Here is a 24470-nt window from a genome sequence, read left to right on the forward strand (position 1 = left end):
TATTGAGATGAAAATGTGATTTAAAAAAAAAAAAAACAACCTATAGTTTTAAACTTAACCAAGTTACTTTTCCTTTGGGATGAGATCTACCCAATGTCCTTGTACATGAGTGATGAAACAGACTTAAACTAGACGCATCAGCATCAGTATGTTCAATCTGTTGGTTCTTTTTGTAATGGAACCAGACACACATATAATGATAACCTTTCAGACAAATTAGTTAATATGCTCCCACAATTCACATTTGTTAAGTAGAGTGTGTGAAATACACTTTAAAAAGTCCCCCCCCAAAAAAAGAAAAAGAAAACTACAGAGCCTGGACAAATGTATTTTGAAAAAAGATAATAAATCAACAGTGTTGAAGTTTTGTGCAAATGTGTTGCACCACATTGTTTTCCATATTGAGTCTATTCTGCTAATGAGAGACATCGACATCTATTCAAACACTCAGACAATGAGTCACACATAAATTAGGGATGTGAATGAGGAACACATCCAGCCTAAACAGGCCCAGCAAAGCAGCAAATACACAACGGGACTTGGCGTCCTCATTGATTCTGGCACGCGGGGAGCACACAAATTGATGCAGGGTTTTGGCTGCGAGGGTTTTTACTGAAAATCTGCTCATATGAATGATGACAGAGGCACTTATAAATGATCGAGGATCCTGCTGAATAAATCACTGGGGGATTTGTCACGCTGTATGATGTAGCGACGACTCTATAAAAGATCAAATCTGCAAAGAAATAAAATACAAAAACACTGCGGACAAGCATGAAAAATCTTGTTCGGGTTCTTTTTCCTCCACTTCCTTCTGTAAAAGATCGGAGAGCCGATGCTTTGTGAAACTTTTATTGTGGACGTTTGATCTTAGCGAAGTGGGGAGTGTTGGCTTGTTATTCACGTAGCCAGACGGGGGTGGAAGTGTGCGTTAACTCTGGTGTACAGAAGTAGTGTGAACGTTTTGAAGAGGGGTTGTGTGAGGTCAGCGACACTTTCAGAAGGCCAGTGGGTTGACATGTGAGAACTCAGTGAAGCACGGAATCGTGTTGTGTCATCCAGTATGATCAGGTTCTTACGTTTCATGTGTTGTTGCTGTTGTGTGCTACTTTTGTATTTGTGTATTTTTCTTGTGCTCTCCCAATTTGTATTATGACTTTATATTGGTGTTTTCTGCTTTTGTTGTTATTGTTGCTCCTCTATTGGTCTCACAACATTTTTATTTGGGTTGCAGCTTTTGAGTTTGCGTCGCAACTTTTACATTTATGTTGTTGCTTTTTTAAAATGTGTTTTCTCCTTTCCATATTTGTCATGACTTTATGTTTGTGCTGCTGCTTTTATATTTTTTGTAACATTTGTATTTGTGTGTGACTTTATGCTTTTACTTTCTTCCTTGTGTCTTTTATACCATACCTGTACAACGTACGGATTATGCAACATTATTAGAATAAAAAATTCTTCATCTGTTTTTATTACATAAAACTATGTAACCTGCAATTTGTTGCACTTATAATGTTACACATATTAAATCTTCTCTTTAATTTTACTCATCAGCCTTCAGGGTAGCCCATTTATAAGATTTAAACAATGAATTTGAGAAGAAAATGACTTAAAACTCATGAAATTACCTGTCCATGCAGCAAGTAACATTTAGATTTGAAATCTTGGTAGTGTCATGTAAGTTCCAATATGTCACATTGAATTTCTCACTTATGAGCGGATTCAGTCCAGAAGTTGGAAGGATCCAGTCTCACTGCACTCCTCAAACACTGTCGGCAGCAGTCAGGGTGGTTCAGGGACGCGACTGAAATTTCACATTTGTGGCCACATTGGAAGCCAGCAGCAGCAGCCTGTCTGCTGTGGTGTCAGCAAATATTCCCTGATGCTGATGAGTCAGCAAAACTCAAGGTCGCAGTGCTGGACTCCTCACCTGCAGTTTCCAGGTCGTTGTAGGAACCTGACCTACGCTCTACTGCGAGGGAGGACTTGTTAGTGGGTATTGGCTCTGTACCTCGAGTGGAGCTAATGGGGAAACAGAAACCAACTCCACACATACACAAACAGTAGCTGGAATGCTTTTATTGAAAGCTGTGGCATCTCATTGACCCTTAAAGAGCTCTTCTAAATTCCACTAAACACTGTGGCCATTATCTCCTCACGGGAAACATATTCAATGCTTCACTTTGATGGATCACTCCTTGATCCTTTTATTTGCTGACCGAAGGCGACAGAACAAGGTCAGTGCTATATTTACATCCAGTGTCTGGAGGGGCAAACACTTAACGGGAGGGATTACAGCACAGTCAACTATTTTAGATAGCAGCATGATGGGATGGGGGTCAACAAGGGGGAGAGGAGGGAAAGGACAGATGAAGCATGGGAGTCAGAAATCAGGACGACAACAGGAGGTTGACAACAGGTCACTCCAGTAAGGGACTGGGTGGAAATTATTTGGATGAGATGGTTTGCAAAAAGGTAATCAAGAAAAAAAAAGTACATTTTCTCTCTCATAATTATTGCATAGACTGAAGCTCGTTATCTGTATTTATCTTTAGATACAAGCTTTCCTCCATTTCAACTGGGAATCTCAACCAAAATGTTTAAAAATAATTTCCTCTGTGATTGCTGACTTATCGCTGACTTATCTGGCATGTATCTAAGCAGAGATTTTTGGTTGTTACATGGTAACGTGAGGCTTGTGGCGCTATAAAAACTAAACGAGAAACGGTTTAGTAATGCGTTGGAATGTCAATAACTTTTCATGCAGGGCTGTTTTACATGGCTTGAAAGGAGCCAGTTAACATCTTTGTGCTATAACCCACAATGATCCTCACAAGGCCTTGTCTGCAAAGAAACACTCGTCTCAGTTCGCTGAAAGAAAACTTTACTTGCTGGCAGGGAGCCTGAGCCTTAACAACATCTTTGTGTTGCTAAGTGGATGCTCATCTTCACTGTTTAAATTGTTCTTCTTTCACACAGAGAGGAAAGGAGTCGTGACGAGTTTCCGTCATGTAAATGTTTTCAGACGTTGGTCCAGACAGTTCACAAGCACTAAAGCCCACAATTTCTTTGATCTCCCAGAAAACATCTGGTTGTATGTTTAGCACAACACAACCTTGCAGGTATATATCGCTCAATCAGGGTGAAAAAAGTTCAGAAAATGGGTTAGAAAAATTGTTGGTGGCTTAGATTTGGGATAATTAAGCAATAAACCATAACTCTTATGTCTGATGTCAATCCATAATCCAAGTATATTTGGATATACATTTTGATCTAATTTTGAGATGGAGGAAAACGGATTAAAACCCTGTGCATCCCGGACAGAACAGAACAGGTGGTTTTGGAGGAGCGAGCTACTGACAAGTCAATGGATGGCGTAAAGGCCTCCGTGAAACAGGTGCTTCAGATTTTCAAAATCTTCTACAAAATTACTACTCCTGGGACAGTTGCCAACCACTGCTTTAGGGTTAAAGTTGTAGGGAATCATCTTACCACTGAGATTGGTGTGTACACCCTGGCATTCTGAGCAATCCACTGGCAATTCAAGACAATATACAGAATCTATACATTGTGCAATTTAGGCCATCTCAGATGAAAGATGAGAAAAGATGGCATTTCATCTGGCTTAAACTCTGTTGTTGTAAAGTGAGGCAGGTTTACACAGCCATTGTCAACAACCTGAAAGTATATTATCTGCGCTGCTGCTGCTCCGAGCTACAGGTGAAAACAAACAACAGAAAGTGACGTGACAATCAAAGCAAAGCAACGTTGTGTAGATCGACAATTCTTAGATCCCGAGCAGGCATACTCCATCTTTTTCCATAGTTTTTACTCTGCTCATAAATTCTACTGGAGCAACTGCTCCTTTCTGTTAGCCGTCATTAGTTTTTTGAAGGACTTGGCGTGCACATAGATGACGTACTGGAAAACGTTATTCCTGTGTACTGAAGCACATCGTAGCGGTTGACAGTAGAGAGCAACATCATGAAGTCAAACTTCTTGTCCTACCAAGTTAATATAATCCAGTTTGCACAGTGTGACTGCGAATTCAGATTTTGTTACATTCTACAAATCCTAAAATGATGTGATTTCTCGTTGAAACAATAGGAAATGTTGGTTTTGTACATTCTAAATCCCAAAACCTTTAAAGCGGTCAAGCATAAAATTTGGATGCGGAACAGTCTACATATACTTTTTACCATACTGGGTGAGAGAGATAGAAAGAGATGAAGCGGTAGAATCAGATCACGCTCGCAGGGCGCTCTGTGAGCATACATCCAGACCTGCAATTGATTGTATCAGCTTTTTATGTCCATGATTTATTGCACTAGATTAGCCCCCTGTAGAGTGTGGATCCCTCAGCAAACAACCACACACAAACACATGTACGTAGATGTCGGCATACAGTGAGGGCTGGTCTCTTTGTTCCTATGGTTACTGGCTTTAAAGGTCTTGGCATCGTTACTCTGCGCGCTGTCAGTCAGAGGTTGATTTTCTGTGTTTGGACAGGGAGATGGAGATTCCCGAGACTGGAGGCGGAGAAAGGGAAAGCACGTAGGTGGGGTGAAGAAGCAGTAAAATGTGATTTACTGCAGGCTCAGCGGTGGGTGAAAAGGATTCGCCGGTGTCCAGGGAAAGGAAACAGGGAGGACTTCGTCTCAGGATGAGCTAAATAATGCATCCTCCTCATTTAGAGTCTTCCCGGTCTCACATACATGATCAAATGTCCAGCTGAGGGATGAAGGTATCCGGTCTTCACCCTGCCCGGCCTCGAGGAGGCTATTACTACTGAATGCTGCAGATCCCAATGAATACCTTTCTGCAATAAATAATGCAACTGTTTTAAAATGACCTTTGGATAAAAAATCTTAAAAATAAATAAATAATACATTTAAAAAAATCACAATCCTGGTCCAGTGCCAGTTATGGGATAAGTCAAGTAGCACTCAGGGACAGTTCGCAATGAGAGAACTCACTTCCTTTTCAAGGGCGACCTTTTTCCGCCATCGCAGCAGGAAATGCAGAAGTGTAACTAATAACATTAATATTGCTTGTACTCGCGTGAGCCAACTCCAGTGTCCTGCTGTGGTGCAGAGGGGCGACAAAAAGGGCACAGGGAGATCGTTAATGTTATTAGTTACCCCCCGGCACTTGTCCTGCATTGACAAGTCAGTAAGTCTGCCTTGAAATAGGACTCAGGTTTGCCCTTTTACACAACTCACACAACTCGCGGAGACAATTATGGAACCTGAAGAGTTGGGCAGCTGCCGTCTATACATAAGCTTGAATTACTACCTTGCAGCTTTATATTGTACCTCTGCGTTTTCATCATAAATCAATGTAATCTGAACAGACACGAACAAAAGTCAAACTACCCTCAAGCTTGAATTAGCGTAGGGCAAAATAAAGTGACCTTTCCCACTACAAAAAAAATACATAAAAAGTCACTTGATTAAGAAAAAAAAAAAAATTAAGTATAGATTATTTTTTACAAAAGTTATTGAAATGTTCATAATCTTTAGCGAACATCCAAACAGCCGACATTTGATTATTTCTCAGCAATCTACCCCATCGATCCCCATTCCCATCCCCATCACCTTTCCGAGGTGTCCTTGAGGAAGACGCTGAACAACTAATTGCTCCCAGTGGATTGGAAAATCTTGGGCAGGTTGCTGTGGGTGTACACCCAAACACTGCTGGCTGAAGAAGAAACCTGGAGAACCAGATGGCTGATCGGTACGACCATTGACCAGTGTGACAGCAGCAGACTGATTGACCTTAAACTCTTTGGGAGCCAAATGACTTCGAGAGGTACAGGACAGTCCTGCTCATCTATCATTCATAATCAATTGGAAGAATTGAGCAGTACTGATCTGGAAACTTTAAACACAAGGAGTAGTGCTCGAATAAACCTTGGATGATGAATGATGAGTGCTTTGTGTCTTTATTGTTCCAGCATTTTATTTGTATTTCAGAGATCTCTACCTTGTTTCTCTGACCTGTAACATTTTTAAATATCCCCAACTGTGTTTTATTTTTTTATTTATCATTTTGTTAGCGAGAAAGTGAATTACTCAAAATATATACAGCCGTTTTATTATGTTTAAGCTGCTTTTATATCAGGTCCAGTAGGCAAAATGAATGAAATGTTGGGGCAGAAAAAGAGGTTGTGCAATATCACTTAGCATTGTGCTTCGACTTTGCAGCCGGGTTGATAGAAGAGCGACCATTACCAATGTTTACTGCTGGGGGAATGCTACTTCTACCCAATCAATCAATTTCAGTTGTTTTAAAAGGCATATCACTCATTTTACAAGGTCAGCTCTCATCCCGGGACACACCGGCCTGCACCTGAAAAAAACTGATGGCTCCGCAGTTCCATTTACTGCTGTTATGAGGCTCAAAAATAATTCACATTGATTGACAGTGCCGCAGCGTGATTCTTCACGGTTCACCTCGCAAATTCCGCTAACAGATGAGAGAGGCAGGAAGAGGCAGCAGCAACCTGTTAAAAGTTCTGGATTTTTCTGCCACGGAGCATGGAATTGCGTTGGGAAACACACAAACGTCGCAATTCTTAAAAGGAAACAGGAACAGAAAGGAAAGGACTCTGCTCAATCCACGAGACCGTTATTAAATAGAAGTTAGCACATGGACGACTTTTGTTAATGCCTCCATGGTGCTTGTGTAAGTGTTTTATTGGCCCTCTTGATGAGGATGGCAAATCGTGTGCAGATGCCAGACACTTTAGTCCAGGGTCAGGGGATAAGTATTTACAAGCATGTGTGCAGCCGAGGACGCGAGGACCATAAACGCACACCTCTATTCCTCACTGACACAGAAATTCCATTTATTTTCTCATCTTCTCGCCAAATCTTTTCTTGCCTCGTCTGTTCCTCCTGCGTGGTGGACGGGCAGAATGGATTAAAGAGCTCACCTATAGTTCTGTTAAAATATATACCAGCCTCTCACCCGTTCTATCTTTTCCTCTCCTTGTGCCCTTATCAGCCCTCATTTTTTGCCTTCAGACGATTGACGTCCTCCCAGCGGCAGACGGGTATGTTTCCTGAAGCGCTCAAGGGTGTGTAGGTACATTGCCTATAGCGAGGTGAGAAGAGGAGCTTAAAGTGCTTCTGAAATGGTGAGCAATCATTCTAAACGCCGTCTCTCTAGGCCTTCGGATCAGACGTCTGACAAGTTTTTCTCTCTGCCATTGGAGTCCTGATGCTGTGACATTTCATTGACGTTCAGTAGTTTAAAGCAGAACTTAAAACGGGCCAACGTGGATGATTGGCAAGGCTGAGGGTACAACAGTTTCTGTAACAATTGGTCGGTGTGCACTTGATATCGAAGTAGAATGTCAGTGGTGATAGACCTTAGGCCTCATTCATACTGCAGGTCAATGCCACTTAATTCTGATTTCCTGCTGACAAGTGACCCATATCGGACCATTTTTTATGACCATGTAAACATTTCCAATTTTGTCACACCTGACCCAGGCCTCGTTTAAATGTGGTACTAATTTGGATATGTATCTGAAGTCTTTCAATGGAGCCACCGTCTGAACAATCCAGTCGCAAATATGCCACTGTCTCATCATTGACACGTGACTGACACATGTCACATCACAAATAAGCACCAACATGTTAAAAGCTGTGCTCTCTTTTTTCTCTCAACTTCCTTCTTCTTTCCCTCACGGTTTTGTCTAGATTTTGTCGGCCAGTATGTGCTCATCAGTGTTGGCAGATTTGGCTGGATTCCCCTAATCGGGGAGCCAAATTCCACATATATATATATATATATATATATATATATATATATATATATATATATATGGAATATGTGAAAGTGAGAGTTTAACAAATAATTTCTATAACGATTTGAATGATGTATGGAAACAAAATGTCACACTTATGCCTGTGTTCAATTTGCTCAGATAGTAGAGGAGAATAAATGCTCCTTTTGCTGAAAGGGTGAAGGATATATCCGCTACCTTGTGGTTATTCATATTTTAAGAGCAAACCAGAGCCAAACCAATAGAAAATTCTAGAACCAATGTAACAATTTCAAAATTATGTATTCAGTTCCAAGTATTGTGAATTGTTCAATATTTAACCCAGGTTTGCAGCTTTGTGATCTGATTAGGCTAATAATATTTCTATCATTTGTCGATGTCAATGCTTTCATCTGTTTTTATTCCATTTTGGTCTGTTTATTAAAAACAGCTCCCGTAACAAATTGCACCATGTCTGAGTAACCATAAACTGGGGCTGATGGGGTGGGGGGGTGGTATGGTTCTCACATGTGTGTGACTTGTTATCTCATAATCCAACAGATCTGCTGCATCAGAACTGAGCCATAAATTACAACTGGAAACCCAACAAATAATCACAGGTGGTGGGGGAAAAAAGTACTGAATAAACCATATGTGAAGTGTCAGGATGTAGAAAAATGCAGTATGTGAATTTCAATTCTCTGATATCTCACCTGCCATTCAAATGTGAGAAGTGCAGCTCCTGTCAAAAACGAAGTAAAGCGCTCAGAGCTCAAAAATTTGAAAAGCTGACACTTGCTGTCACTGAGCTGAGTATATTTATCGCCAATTTCTGATGGTTTACTTTGCTAAACACTGCACAAAAGTCATAATTCTGCAAATTGAATCAGGTTGCTCAACAGCAAGATTTCTCTGTATTTTGTTGCATCCATTTATGTGATCTACATCTGCAAACCTGTTAGCAAAAAGGAGTCACACACGATGATGGTCCCCCCCACCATGCCTGACATTAGAGTTTATGTGTTTGTGGGGACAGCGAAACAAGAGACTCTTCCAATTTGCAAGATGTAAGCCAGATTTAAGCAGATTCATGAGTTGGAACATTTTCCAAAAGTTGCGTCTTCTGCCGTTTCAAGGGAGAAGTGTTTTTTTTTCCCCAAAACAATTTAAAAAAGTTTCAGTGGCTCCGAGTACCATTGTCATGAAAATGGGACTTTAATTCGAATTTTCTTCAATAGTTAGTTACTCATTGCTGTTCTGTGATAAATATCTATTGGTAGAGCAATATCCGAATGAAAGTTTCACATTTTAACTGCTGTGGTTTTTTTAACTTAAAAGTGGTCTAATATGTGTTTATTCCTATTTCACATGAGGGGCCTGACTAAAAATCTGTGAGAGAAACAGAACAACGTGCTGCAAAAACTGCTGATAATCAAGATGAAGTGGGTGAAAAGAAGCGTGGAGGTAATACATGTACGTGCATCAAATCATCAATGAAGCCCATGTTTCATTATAGTGAGATCTCTCCAAATGAGGGTTGTAGCCTTAACAGGAGCCCTGCAAAGATAAGGGGGCACTCGATCAATCCCGGTCCCTATATAATGCAGCCGAACAGCCGAGGAGGGCGAGTCAAGGTGCGTATCGATCACAGCTCGTGCATTCCCAGACAATGTGGCCAATAGCTATTACAGGCAAAGCATCCTGTCACTTGTGACGAGGGAAGAACAGCCATTTCCAATTCCCAAAATGAGCCTAGCCAATGTAATCAGCTTTCAGATATATGACTGGCAGATCGATGCGGCTTCTTAGCAACACGGGGCAAAAAAATAAAGAAGCGTGTGCTTTCCCGAAACAACCTTCTCAGAGGTGACCTCTGCTCGACTCTGCCAAACGGCAACAACCCTCAGACCAAATGCACCCAGCAGCTGATGTGGAGAGAGAAAGAAAAACGGGGGCTCGAAGACGATAACCGAGTTAATGAGTCGTCTATCAATATCTCTATAACGTGCTGTGGTACAGCCTTTGACAGATGAGGATGGCTTTAAAGTGTGGCCGCCGTGCCGGGCTCCAGACGCAGGATTAAAGCAATTATAATTAAAGATGGATCATGTCTGGGCTGTTAGGGAATGACTGTTTCATGGGAGGCTCTAATAGCGGTCAACGCATCACATGTTTGATCATTCATGGAGTTTATGGTGTGAAATTTATGACTAGAGCCATGAAGATGCTATGAACAAATAGAGATTTTACAGCCTGGATGATGTATGCCACCACACAAACACTTTCTTTGACACATTAGTGGTCTGGATTTAACTCAGAAGCTACTTAGCCATTTCGAAAAATGCCAAAACCCAATGTAAACATAGCAACATTGACGATTGTTGACCACGTCATGATACAACACGTTTCGAGTTAGATTTATATCCCCCAGAGGCCAACATTTATGAGCAAAATGGAAATTTTTGCCAGTTTCAACCAGATAAAACATCTGTTTACGCTTTAACGGGAAGATAACAGCTCATAAGGTTGTAAATATATGTCATAAACATAAAAACATTGGGATTTCACAAGAAGATTTCCCCTCCCCCAAAAAATTGATTTTTGACTGTTCTTTGAAGTCAACCCAAGACGACCCAAGAACACCTGGAATCGGGCCGTTGAAGGGAAACTCAAAATCCTAAAAACCCTGCCCTACAAGCCTGATGGCTTTCATCGGCATGACTGAGTCATGTTGATTCAACTAAGAGACACACAATAAGTCATTTTCATTAAATTGGTTGCTGCAACTCCTCTAAATTCTTGCGCGAGAAGATCTTCCTCATAATTTGCTGTCCATTAGTGAGAAAGACATTTTTGTGGCGCATTTACTGATTAGAGTTGCACAGTAATGGACTATCGGTATTAGGTTTGCACCCCCATCCCCCTTTTCTGTTTGACCTTCAGATTCTTGGTTATATCTCCTCAACAGTTCCACAGGCACTAGAGGATTCTCCCCAGGTAGCGAAAATGAGGCTCTCACCCATTTAAAAAAAAACCCAAAAAACAGCATTTTAAAGGCTCTGAATAATGTATTGGGGTATGTACATCAGTGGCTTTTCAGGTGTTTGTTTACTTTTACGAATGAATTATTCACTTTTTTTCTGCTCAGGCGAAACCGTCACAAAGAAATATGACTTGAGAATCTGTTGCATGAGGAAAAATTGCTTGATGAGTTTCATCCTCATCAGGGAGGGAAAGGATAAATATTAAGTGCTGCCATTCTAACAATGAAAATTCAAGATAGATTATGGCACATTCAGAACAAGCTACTGTACATATAGGATCACGGACATAGGATAATGTATGACACTGTGCGTGTGACCGTGTTTAATAGCTGAAGCCATGGTGAGCCTGCTCTCATGGGTTGCATTGTGCAGACAGAGAAGTTGCCCCAAGCGAACAGACAATGGTAATGCAATTGAACCCATGTCCACTTTCCCTCTTATCTTTGTTAATTTCCTGGGACGCATTAGCGCTACATTGAGGGCGATTGCCGATCGCCGATCTGAGTATATGGGGAATCGTTGCATAGGCGCATAGAATAATTATGCCTGTCAAGGAGATTCTATATGTCCTTTCTGTTGTGATGCATATTAAACCTCTGCCCTGTTTAACAAGGCTATGTGGTACGTGATTTCCATGGGAAAAAGAGAAGAAAAAAAATCCCCCGAGCTCCAGCCATTTCCTCTTTTTATTATTGTTGCAATAGTTTTTTTCAGTCTTGTGACTGCTCTTCTCAAGGCCCAATAACGCAATGCTATAGACGCACATTAGCAGCTGGGGCACCGGCACGGTGGCTGCCAGGCGGCTGTCACCGCGAGGAACATTTTATGGAGGGAAACCGCTTGGCGGCACTTCAGAATTGGAAAACGTAGCATGCGGCGGCGACGACGTCAGGGGGCTGTTTGACAAAAAACTTCAGTTCAAGGCAATTAAAAATCAGCATGGAGAGCAATAAAGAAAGAAAGATGTTAGATTTTGAATGATTGTTAGAAACTGGTTTTCCACTGGCTCATATTTTACAAAAATGATTTTCCAGTCTCCTTTGTAGGCACCTTTCTTCAGCAGTCAAGAATGTGAGTCAGCCTTTAGGCGCAACCCAAATGATTAGCTGATGTGTGAAATGCGCTGAACAGATAAGCCTCGGTCTGGTTTTTATACAGTTGTATCCGTCAGCTAAACACTCATCATAGAGATAGCAATTTTTTTTATTTTTTTTTTTAGACAGAGCCAATTCTATCATTGCTTTATACTAAAATAATGCGGCGATATCCTTGCTGCTGACCCCCCAGGTCATTTTATTGCAGAGTATGCTCTTGCAATAGTAGATGACACAGTTTTCCAACTGGAGAGCAAGCTAAGTGTGTAAAACCACGCTGTTTCCCCACAGCAGATAAAAGTTTCTGAATTTCGCAATTAAAAGATCATACTGTTTGTTGTCAGCGGCGTGTTAAAGGTGCCGCCCTTGTTGGTGTAAATCAAAGCCCATTTAGGCGAGGCTGTGATTGTTGAGTGGAGGCACGGTGTGAAGGAGATACCTTCAGATTGACGAGAGCAGTTCACAGCAGGATATCTCTGCAGCATATTGAGGTTTTCACTTTTTTTTTTTTTTTTTTCATTTCAGAAAGGTTTCGTGTTTACACAGCAGCATTTTAAAAATGATGTCTGTTTACACGGAAACAGCAGAAACGCTAAAAATTATGGAGTAAGCATGCCAGGCCACCAGTTGGCACTGTTAATTAAGCATTTCCCTCCGTCTACACGGAGCCAGAGTTGTAGCAGATCTAAAAAGTTTTGCTTCCTCCTGTTGTCATGGAGTCAGAGCGTTTTTGAAAAGTTCCACCTTGGGAACCGTTTTCGAAAAGTTGCATTTTCAACGACGAGCACCCAGACACCCAAAATGTGGTGAATGCTTTCTATTTGAAACTGAAAAATGTAAAACATGTAAACACGGCCTAAGACTACCACCATAAAAAGGACTAGTGTTGAAACGCTTCACGAACCAAATATGTTTCGCAAGAACTTGTATGTTAGTAATCTTTAAAAAAAAAAAAAAAAATTATTAAGTCCAAAAAAACTATAATAAATCAAACCATGCTACAATATCCATCCATCCATCCATTGGCTACCGCTTTATCCGGGGCCGGGTCGCGGAGGCAGCAGTCTGAGCAGAGTTGCCCAGACTTCCCTCGCCCCAGACACTTCCTCCAGCTCCTCCGGTGGCACCCCAAGGCGTTCCCAGGCCAGCCGAGAGACATAGTCCCTCCAGCGTGTCCTGGGTCTGCCCCGAGGCCTCCTACCGGAGGGACATGCCCGAAACACCTCCCTCGGGAGGCGTCCGGGGGGCATCCGAAATAGATGCCCGAGCCACCTCAGCTGGCTCCTCTCGATGTGGAGGAGCAGCGGCTCTACTCCGAGCTCCTCCCTGGTGACTGAGCTCCTCACCCTATCTCTAAGGGTACGCCCAGCCACCCTACGGAGGAAGCTCATTTCAGCCGCTTGTATCCGGGATCTCGTTCTTTCGGCCATGACCCATAGTTCATGACCATAGGTGAGGGTAGGAACGAAGATCGACCGGTAAATCGAGAGCTTCGCTTTTTGGCTCAGCTCCTTCTTCACCACGACGGACCGATACAACGTCCGCATAACTGCAGACGCTGCACCGATCCGCCTGTCGATCTCACGCTCCATCTTTCCCCCACTCGTGAACAAGACCCCAAGATACTTAAACTCCTCCACTTGGGACAAGGGCACTCCACCGACCTGGAGGGGGCAAGCCACCTTTTTCCGGTCGAGAACCATGGCCTCGGATTTAGAGGTGCTGATCCTCATCCCAGCTGCTTCACACTCGGCTGCGAACCGTGTCAGTGCACGCTGGAGATCCAGGCTTGATGGGGCCAACAGAACCACATCATCCGCAAATAGCAGAGATGAGATTCTGTGGTCCCCAAGCCGGACCCCCTCCGGCCCCCGGCTGTGCCTAGAAATTCTGTCCATATATATGATGAACAGAACCGGTGACAAAGGACACCCCTGCCGGAGGCCAACGTGCACAGGGAACAGGTCCGACTTACTGCCGGCAATGCGAACCAGACTCCTGCTCCGGGAATACTAGGACCGAACAGCCCTCAACAAGGGACCTCGGACTCCGTACTCCCGGAGCACCCCCCACAGGACATCTCGGGGGACGCGGTCGAACGCCTTCTCCAGATCCACAAAACACATGTGGACTGGTTGGGCGAACTCCCACGAACCCTCAAGCACCTGGCGGAGGGTATAGAGCTGGTCCAGTGTTCCACGACCAGGACGAAAACCGCATTGTTCCTCTTGGATCCGAGGTTCGACTAACGGCCGGACCCTCCTCTCCAGTACCCTGGAATAGACTTTCCCGGGGAGGCTGAGGAGTGTGATCCCTCTGTAGTTGGAACACACCCTCCGATCCCCCTTCTTAAAGAGAGGGACCACCACCCCGGTCTGCCAGTCCAGAGGTACTGTCCCCACCCGCCACGCGATGTTGCAGAGACGAGTCAGCCACGACAGTCCCTGCACATCCAGAGACTTAAGGAACTCTGTGCTACAATATGTTTTTGCTATTTTGTGCTCAAAGATTAGGCTAAATTTATTGTTTATATGAAAATACAGGACTTTAAAGTATTGGCCAGCACTGCAGTGCCACGCAACATTGGAAAAAATAAATCCTTTTCATTACAGCACACACAGACTTCTGGTCCTGGTTAAATTGTGTGGAGATATTGGAGACAGATGCTATGCGAGTTCAGGTGTGTGCAGGCACAAATATGGAGCCATATTCTCTGCCCCTGTGAATTATGGCAGCCGCCACTCAACACATTGTATTTCAAGGCTGAGTGTAGTGTCGTAATATATGACACTCTGTTACTACTCTGTCTCAGTAGGTAACTTGCACACACACCATACAATAATGTCAGATAGTTTCTTCCAGATATTGGGCTTTTCTTTTCTTTCTTTCCCCATGTATTCTCTTGTGAAAACAAAAGAAGTGATAATATTGTGAGACATAAAATTATTGTTTCTCTGTCAATCTGATGGGAATAAAAGGTAAACATATGGTGAAGGTAGTAGCCAACTCTATAAACTATGGTTGGAGCCACATAGCGGAGGAGTATTTATACACCAGAAACCTGTGTGTGTGTGTGTGTGTGTGTGTGTGTGTGTGTGTGTGTGTGTGTGTGTGTGTGTGTTGCCCACCCTCAACCCCCTTCCCACCACCCCCTGTTCACCCTCTTCTGTCGTCGCTCTGCTGTTCCATCTACCATTCCCCACTGCTACGCTCTCCTTCATTCGTCCAGTTTCCTCTGCAAGGCACATTTGCAACCGAAATTTATAGTCCCTGTATGAACATATGGGACACACAGACTGCGTGAATAATTACACACTGACTAGTCTTTGTAGTGCAAGCGCTGGGACACCTGGGGAAAAAACTCAGAAACAATCATGCAGATTCCGAACACGAATCCTCATTCAATCACTGAGATTTAATGGCGCAACTTGAGGAAGATGACAATTGCTAAGAGAAACTGAGTTCAATTATGGAAGCCTGCCAGAACCCCCCCCCCCCCCCCCTACAGTAGACAAATGACCATGAAAAGAAACTCTGACAAGAAACTTCTTTGGGCTACTAAAAAGTGTAAGGTTTCATTCACAAGCTTTACAGCTTTCTTGAGGCACTAGAAAATTCCACAAGAAATAATAATCAAGGCAGCAGAGTGTGAAAGTCAAGCTGGAAAATCCACATAAGCGGCGCAAATGTTAGGACTCCGCATGCAGAATGAATTGCTCCATTATGAAGGTATCATACAAGCTTTCATTAGCAGAAACATTACCACCATTACCAAGTGCTGACCAGGTGGAAACAGCAGATCTGTATTTCTCTTTTGTCACACAAGTTACATTTTCAACCTTTTAATAAGCGCAGGAAACACATATTAAAGCATAATATATACAGAGCAACATAGATTAAGTCTTTTACAAATGCTCCGACTCTTCGAGGAAAGAGGAGAAAACACAACTTTAATAAACACTGCGGCTGAGAATGCGCACCATGCCTGTATTAACTAATTCTGCACAAGTAAATGGACAACAACAATGGCGGCCTTGTGAGTGTCATGACTCCATGTCCATGTTCTCCTGGGACTTGGTAGTTTTATAGAATCCCCTTAAAAAAACATATTGAGCTACAAATGAAAGAAAGAATCATATTATCGAGGTATAATAGTCACAAATAGGATTTTAGTAAAAGTAAATACTTTTTTTTCCAGCATCCAGATTGAAAACACATTGACTCAAGAGGAATCCAGATCCTTCTGAGTATTCCATTCAACTGAATGTCCATTGAAATTCACTCACATCCACACATAAATATCATCAGGCCCCAGCAGTCCCATATGGACATGTTTACACTGCATACCAGGAAGTCGAAATCCCAAACAGACATGTTTCCGTGGGGTGGGCAGAAATAAATACCATCTGCTATCACAGAACCCATCACAACCAGACCTTCCTGTGATAGAAAACTCCTACAATGTCTCAATCCCCCCCCTCTGGCTCTCAGAGCAGTAGGAAGATGATTGTATTTTGGGAGTCTCACTTATCCTAACAAGTCACAAATGTTATTCTTAAAGAGCTGATTCCTACCTCACAAGCTGCTGTTATGCGCTCGCAACGAGGCCGTGTGCGTGAGCATGAAGCTCTCGGTGCATTGCTGGCTGCTGGCCGATGGTGACCTCCGCGGTGAGCGCTGGAACCGACTCCGCCGGTTGAAGTAGTTGCCGGCCGACCACGACCGCTTGTGCTTCCTCAGGTACTCCTTGTAGTTCTTGGTGAGCAGCGTGTAGAGGAACGGATTGATGCAGCTGTTGGAGTACGTCAGGCATGTGGTCAGGTAGTTGATGTTGCGCTTGGCTTTGGGTGAGAGCGACAGCAAGGGGTGGAACTGGCACAGTTGCCAGATCCAGAAAGGCAGGAAGCACGCCCAGAAGAGGAGCACAATGGTGAAGATCAAGTAGAGCACCTGGACAAGGAAGACCACAGGTAGAAAGGCTGTATTAATGAGACGCAGTTCACTTCGGGGAGTGCCTTATGATACGTCAGGTGTATTCATATAGATCCCCAAGAAACTAGATCAAAAGCTTGACCATCAACAGAGCTTCAGCATGTCGAGATACGATTCATAGATTTGAGGAAGGAGAACATGAAATTATATTCTGGACTCTTTAGGTTTCAGTTTGGTCAGTATCCAGTTTGATCCAACTTGATTGGTCTCTTTTCCCCATCTAAATTAATGAAAACTGAAAAATACACAACCCAGAGCATTTCTTCCCCACAGATGGGTTTAAATTTCACCACTGTTGGGAATAATGTAGGAACAAGAAAAGTCTCTTGGTGCATATTGGATGACTTTTCTGGTTAAGGAATTGGCTTGATGGAAAAATCCATGACTTTCAAACAACGTTGATTCAATAATTCTGATTAAAAAAAAGCAGGTCAAGAGGGTCGTTAAGTTTTTTAGTATGTTAAGTACAGGGCAATATGCTGAAGAATTTTTAGTGGTATCGACCCTCCCCGTGGTCTCAGCATACCCACTTCTTTTGAATTATTTCTTCTGCAGTTTACATTCACTGCATACTAATTAAATATACTTTGCCAACAGACCATATAAAATGTGATTTTTTTTTTTTATTGCATTTATAAATACATATTTGACACCACTTTATCCAATTTAGGGTCACTGGAGCTCATGACATGTGACTTGGATGAAGTCATGGTACAGCTTGGACTAGTCACCAGTCCATCACAGATAGTTTCATAAGAAAAAACACCCTACATTTTCAGAAACCATACTTTATTGATTCCTAATTTAGGTAATTTACTTCTCTGTATTTAAACAATTCTGATCATATTTATGATTAACTGTACATAGCAGGAGCAATGCGCTGCTACAGAGAGCTGCCAGCAGTGGGATTCAAACCTGCAAAGTTCTAATCGTAAATCTGTTTCTCTAACCTCTACACCACCACAGAATTAAAAGACATCTCTGTATTTGCTGTATATGAGTCATATGTTGGTTACATCTTGCATTCAACAAAAAACGCACATGAGGGCAGAATCACACGGCTTTGGAAACATCTGATGGAACCATTCAACACAAGCATATAAAGAACATTCATGTTTCCACATACGTCGCGTTCGAAAAAATTCTATTATTTCAATGCCAAAACCTATATTTTAGCATTACCATAGTAACAAACCTGACTGGTACATCTTTTGCAGCAAATCCATATTATGATAAAACGTGTTCTTTTTGTTTGAGGTGAGAACAAACTGTGACAAAGTTACAGTAAATAGATTTCACACTTTAGTGTCCAGACTCATCTTTTTGCCAAAACTTGGTCTTATTAAATGTAATATAGTAGCAGAATGTGGTGGTATGATCAGAACTGAATCTAACCTTTGATATTTACTAAACCAAGTGCTACCATTTACTGGCAGGTAGCTTGTTTCCATCCCAGCTCACATCGGGTGAAAATGCAAACAGACAGTACCTTTCTTCACACCGAAAGTAAAATTAGAGACACTAATTCACCCATTGTGTATATTTTGGGATTGTTATAGACCAGGAACAGCAATGCATGTGCATGGAGAACATGGAAACTCCACTACGAAAGCCTCCACAAGCTCCGAGTTGGGATATTCTAGCCATGAAATTGCCAAAAGTAAAAATGAATGGAAGATTAGAATTTCAGATCTAAATTAATTATGTTCTCAAGCACTCTGTATTCAGATGGAGCCCTGCTGCATTCGATTGTGTTGATTATATTTCATCTCATTACTATACAGTGACCTTGACTGTCTTGAAAGACATTCATGAATTAAATGCATTGTTATAACTGGTGGCAAAAAGCCAGAAACAACTGGTAAAAATACCCAAAATGAAAAGCTCAACAAGTGATCCACTTCTACAAAGCTACTTGTATTAACTGCAGATGAATTTGATTAAAATTGGAAGAAAAGGTGAACTATACAAATTCCAAAGCACAAATGATAATATACTAACCCAGTTACATATTCATCCCAAGTCGTATCACAAGTGGACAAATGTTATTGAGGAGAGACTCATATTTTGAAAGCCAACTGTTGTCACACAAACCCAGTTAAACAGCAATGATAACGACAGAGAGGATTATTTCTGTAGCATGTAGGAGCACTTCTCGTTGTTAGCCAGTCTACTCTCTCTTTTAGTTCTAATCTCTCTCTAAAGCCCTAACAAAGAGCCTGTCAGGCAAGGTAAGGGAAGCATTTGCCGTGTAGTTAATCACACTGATAAGACAAAATGAATCCGTCTTTAGTCCTGCAATGAAGCAAATTGGAACCAGTTTGGTCTCAGCGTGTGCAGTGGGGGAACGGGGGAATCAGAAAAAGCCTGCTGCAGAGAGCAGTGACGACGGAACACTTACCACGCTTACATTATCGTGAATAGCAGCTCTTTATCGGTGGCGATGACAGTGTTGTCGGGAAAGCCCGGTCAAAACAGCTGATACAGTAGCTGCCAAAAAGAACATTACGGACCTGCTAGTTACAGGATAAGACCCTTCCTTCTGCCCTGATTGTGCTTACCTTCCTTTCTATTCATGAAGGTGGACCTGATGGATGCAGCAGGTTTCATCCCTGCCAAGTTGCTGACTGAGCGAAAGGTCATGAAAGTGACAGTGAACCAAACACTTCCCCCAAGTTTAGTCCCGACATATGAAAACAGCTTGTTGAATATTTTGTTATGCATTGTATACCAAACTGCTGAGAAAAGATTCAATTGTTTGCCGATTACTTTAATACTAGTACGTCGTCATGTGAAATACCAACGGTATAAAACCGCACAATAACTGTGATAATCGTAGAGCAGAAAAAAGCATTAAGCGTGGTATAAACAAAAGAACAAATTTGTTACACATGTGTTGGGTTGCATAACAAAAGCCTATTTTGGCAGAATGACAAATTGTCATTTTGCATTTTCAGCTCAGAAAAGTTTTGCATTTAGACAGTAACAATTTGGCAATTGTGTCAGTTTAACACCAGGAAAGCTGAAAACAGAAGAATCAGCAGTGGATTGATAATACAAGTACCATAAATGTTTAATTTAAAAAAAATTTTTTTGCATAATAAATGTTCTTAAAATGGCATTCTAGACTTTTTTTTAAGAGTGTTTATTTTGTTGAAATATATCTGGTTGGTGAGTATGTCCACAGTCATTCTAAAAAGAATATATCACAATATATATCATTACTGCGATGCTTCAAATTATATCGCAATCTAGATTTGAGGTCAAATTGTGCAGCCCTAAACCGTTGCCATATCTTTACCACAATCATCCCTCAATACTGAGCAAATAGTTTTCTCAAAAAATGGCTTCAGCACTTTCGGCCAACAGTATTTTAGATTTTGCAAAATTGTAGGAGGGCACTGACGAATCATATTGAGGATTACAGCCAAGAAAGTGTGTTGGTTTTGGAACTGGGTTATCATAAGTGGCTGAGCAAACACAGAGTAATTCAGCCCATAAATTGTTGATGATGAGTGGTAAAACACAAGGAGCACCACAAGAGAGTGAGCTGTTGGGAAATATAACCACATGTGATGAAAAATACCATCCTGTGATTCACTGACCTTTTGATTAGGTAGTTTCTTGGTCTGTTTGAAGGTCTCTGTCTGTGAAATCCAATAAGTGCGTGCCAGCTGGATGTAGAGATAGCCAATGATCAGTCCCGGAGCAACAATGCTAGTGCAAAACAGGAAAGAGATGTAAACCTTGTAGGAGGATGGCGACAGGGTTGGCTGACACATGGCCTTGTTGCCCACCGTCATGAGCTGAATCCTCACAATCATTGGCAAGGTGAGGATTAGTGAGGCTGCCCACACCAGCAAGGCGATAGCCTTCCGGTAGCTTTTTGACCGCTTTACGGTGTCGAGCGGCTTCAGCACGGCAAAGTAGCGCTCCGTGCTCATGATTGTCAGCGTGAAGATGCTTGCGTGCATGGTGAGGAAGTCCATGCTGATCAGAATCCGACACCCTGCGTCCCCAAAGTACCATCCCTTGAGGAAGTGCGTGCACACCACGAAGGGAATGGTGAGAAGATAAAGCAGGTCTGCCAGGGCCAAGTTTATAATGTAAATGTACATCGAGGCCGCCGTCCTCATGGAGTGACACATGACCACCAGGGTGTAGATGTTCCCCAGGACTCCCACAAGGCACATGATGGAGAGGATGGTGCCGATGGTGAAGGTGGCGGCCGTATCTTCATGGGAGCTCAGAGGTGGGTCCGTGGCATTGGCGCCCCTTTCCACTAGGACTCCTACAGGTTCCATGGACACTGTAGTCATTCCTGGATGAGTGGGAACAGAAATTACTGAAATTATGACATTAAACAATAATCTCTATCTGAAACTTGGGCAATTGTTTGAGTGAGTAGGTATTATACAAATGGAGACACTACGCTGGTACATTCTGTCCTGTTTATATTCCCCTTGTTGGAGTAAGTCATCAAAGATTGGCTTAATGAGTTACTTTCAATGCAAAGCTTCTTACAGCCTCCGTCTCTATTAGTCAATTGCAAAATCTGCATGCCACATTCTCAAGTACTTCCGACTGCCGAGATGGAATTCTAACCATGACTAACTGAGCAGGGTGAAATCCCTCATTATATTCACATACTTTAACCACAGCATTGAAATTAAAAACTTTGAAACTTTTATGATATTCTATGTCTTAGAAAGCAGCCTATGTATACTATTTTCCCCCATATTGGCCATGAAATGAGATGATGCAAATGTTTTGAACCTGTTGATCATACAGATTAGGCTGTGGCTGCGCTGCCCATATTACAGGAGAGAAAATCATTCTGTATTCTACTTGTTTCTTTTTCAAGTGCATCTGCTTGAAAAACCCATCTGACCGTACACGAGATATTACATTTTGGGTAGTGAAGAGTATCATCACATAATTTCTGAATATCATTGTATTACATCCTCATTTCCAAGGTAATACAGACAATATTACTCACATTTTAAGCCCATAAACACAAGTGTCCAGCTGCTCTCCAAGGATTTGAAAGCCCCTAAAACACTTAAAACTTTAAGACTATTGATTTGGAATGGGGAGAGATAGTCTTGTTTTCTAATAGATTATGTGAATGCCTTGCCAATTATGCTTTTGTATAGGATGCATTCTAACAATGTTGTATACATGAATCTTCCTGAAGATACATTATTGATCTATTCAAGCCAAGATATCTCACTTATTTGTTTGGAACGTGCAGGACTGGAAAAAATTTATAAAAGGTTTGAATGATATTAAAACATTTTTCCAAGTTACAGGGGTCTTACTCTTCATCTTTATCTAGACTAATGTGCGGCTGTCAAAATTCAGACAGAACCCACTGATTCGTCCAACATGACGTAGTCATGTCTAACACAGCACTGGTACCAGAGTTGAAGTCAGACTGTGTTGCTATGACATTTCCCTTCTCTCTCACTAATATACCTATCCGGCATGCTTTGACGACGCAATAAGTCCCTTTAGCACACACATTCAAATGCACATTCTTGGATGAAATCCCATGTGTAATTTAGGTGAATTATGCCGATACTTACCTGGACTGCCTTCCTAGACTGAAAGCTTCAACACTCAGCTGCCGTCCCATCAGCCATGCTTTGTCCCACTCTGCTCCATCCAAACTTCTCACTTACTGGGCAAATTTCACACTCCATAAAACTCTCTGGAGAGTCTTCAGAGGCACAGGTGGAACAAAAGGGAAAGAAAAAAACTACCACCCAGAAGTCTTGAGAAGTGGAAAGAAGACAAGATAAGATGAATCATCCACTATGAGAAAAAAAAACCTTTCATCATTGACTTATCTCTAAACCGAAAGACAAACACAATCCCAAGTGTCTGGATTAACAAAAGAGGTGCACTGACGGGAGCATGAAAAGTTCTCCTGCCTAGGTAAGCATCCAAACACTGAATGTCAGCAATGATATCGGCAGCTGACCAACTCAATTCAGAGGAGAGAGAGAGAGAGAGTGAGAGAAAAAAGACAGGAAAAAAAGATGTCAGTGAAAAGATGAGAAGTGAGGATCACACTGAGCTACAGCTGTTACGGAGGATCCCCTCTGACTGAGAGAGAGCGCCAGAGGTAGAGAAGGGAGAGCAAGAGAGGGAGGAAGGCGCTGCTGGTGAGCCTGTCGCGCTCAGAAGCCCGAAATGGGAGGGAGGAGAAAACTGAGCTCGCGGGCAACAGAGAGGTATGCAGGAAATGTGCTCTCTCTCTCTCTCTCTCTCTCTCTCTCTCTCTCTCTCTCTCTCTCTCTGAGGTTACACTGTGCCATCTATTTCCACGCAACAGAGACTGCACTGCAATACCGTGACTCAAGACACACCGTCACAACAACCCTGCTGACACAAACCAATATTTGCAACAAATCAATCAGCAGGTGAAAGAAAAGGCATCGCAGGCTATTTATTGAAATGGGTACTTATCTACGGACCATTATTTCCAAATGAATGAGCGCCAGGGTCAGTGTCACCTACCCACTGCTGCGGCAGATTGCCTAAGCGCAGCCATCACACATCGGCAGCTGCCACAGGGACTGATCCAAGCTAAACATTGTGTTTGGCCTTTGTTTGCTGCTAGGAGGCAACCGAGTGACAATGCATTGATTAAGCAGAGGGCTAAATTGCATGCTTTCATTATGAGAATAGAACAAAGGTGGGCATACATGATGGACGAAAGTGAGAAAGTGCTTTCATAAAATCAAAGCAGATTGTTTAGAGAGTTTTTTCAAAGATTGTTTAATGCATTTGAAGTCGATGAATCACATGCGGTGGATGGGGACACATTGACTCCAATTAGACCAGGAGACCTATCTCTTCCAGTTCTTTCTTCATAGTTGTTCACCTGGTGGTTTTGCCTCATTTTCTTCCTCCAGTTGGAATCCATCTCACAGTAACTTTAGGTATCCTGTCATTGAAATTCTACAGGACAGGACCAAGCCATTGCAGTCTGATATTCTTAATTTCAAGCGACATATTCACGCTATCCGTCTTCACGTACAGTTCCTCATTCCTCCCATCCTTGTACAAGATGCTGCTTAAATGTCAAACAGTTCTCTGTCATTACTCAGCGCCATTAGAGAGCAGTTTGCCTTCACAGCCCATTATTCGGGTTATGGAAGTTTTAAAGTTGTGAAGAGTTGTTTTTTCTTTCACTAGACAGCTAGTAACATTGAACATTTTTTCACTTGAAACTTCCCAGCATAAACATGGAAGATATGCATTAACCGCACTAAAGCATAACTATTCATTCCTTTTTAAACTCCGGAGAAATTCTTCTTGTTCAGGGAGGCATAGTGCTACAAACCTCCCATCCCAAGTACGCTTCTCTCAGGAAATATTGATTTTGACATGGAGCCTTCTATTAAAGGGTTAAGCAGTAGATTGTTAAGCCTTCCATAGCCTCATGGGTTTGAAAAACTGGGGACAATTCCGCCCTCATTTCTCCTGCACACAATACCTTCACGGTGAAGAAACCATCTCATCCAACCCCACTTCAAAGGTTTCACATATTCCCTT

The 24470-nt window shown here is 42.2% G+C and overlaps 1 protein-coding gene across 1 annotated transcript in view; it reads right to left on the reverse strand.

Moving 5' to 3' along the window:
* uts2r (urotensin 2 receptor) overlaps positions 1-22842 on the reverse strand; it is a 39968-nt gene extending 17126 nt beyond the window's left edge. Inside the window, exons 1-3 of the mRNA XM_080517099.1 lie at positions 22493-22842; positions 20510-21225; positions 16487-16862 (exon numbers count right to left, since the gene is read on the reverse strand). Of these exons, the coding sequence (XP_080373225.1) occupies positions 16488-16862; positions 20510-21223 (1089 nt within the window). The 5' untranslated portion in view covers positions 21224-21225; positions 22493-22842 and the 3' untranslated portion in view covers position 16487. The remainder of the gene's footprint in view (positions 1-16486; positions 16863-20509; positions 21226-22492) is intronic.
* Positions 22843-24470: the final 1628 nt, after the last annotated feature.

Source organism: Blennius ocellaris, assembly GCF_963422515.1.
Source record: "Blennius ocellaris genome assembly, chromosome: 21".
Taxonomy (NCBI): domain Eukaryota; kingdom Metazoa; phylum Chordata; class Actinopteri; order Blenniiformes; family Blenniidae; genus Blennius; species Blennius ocellaris.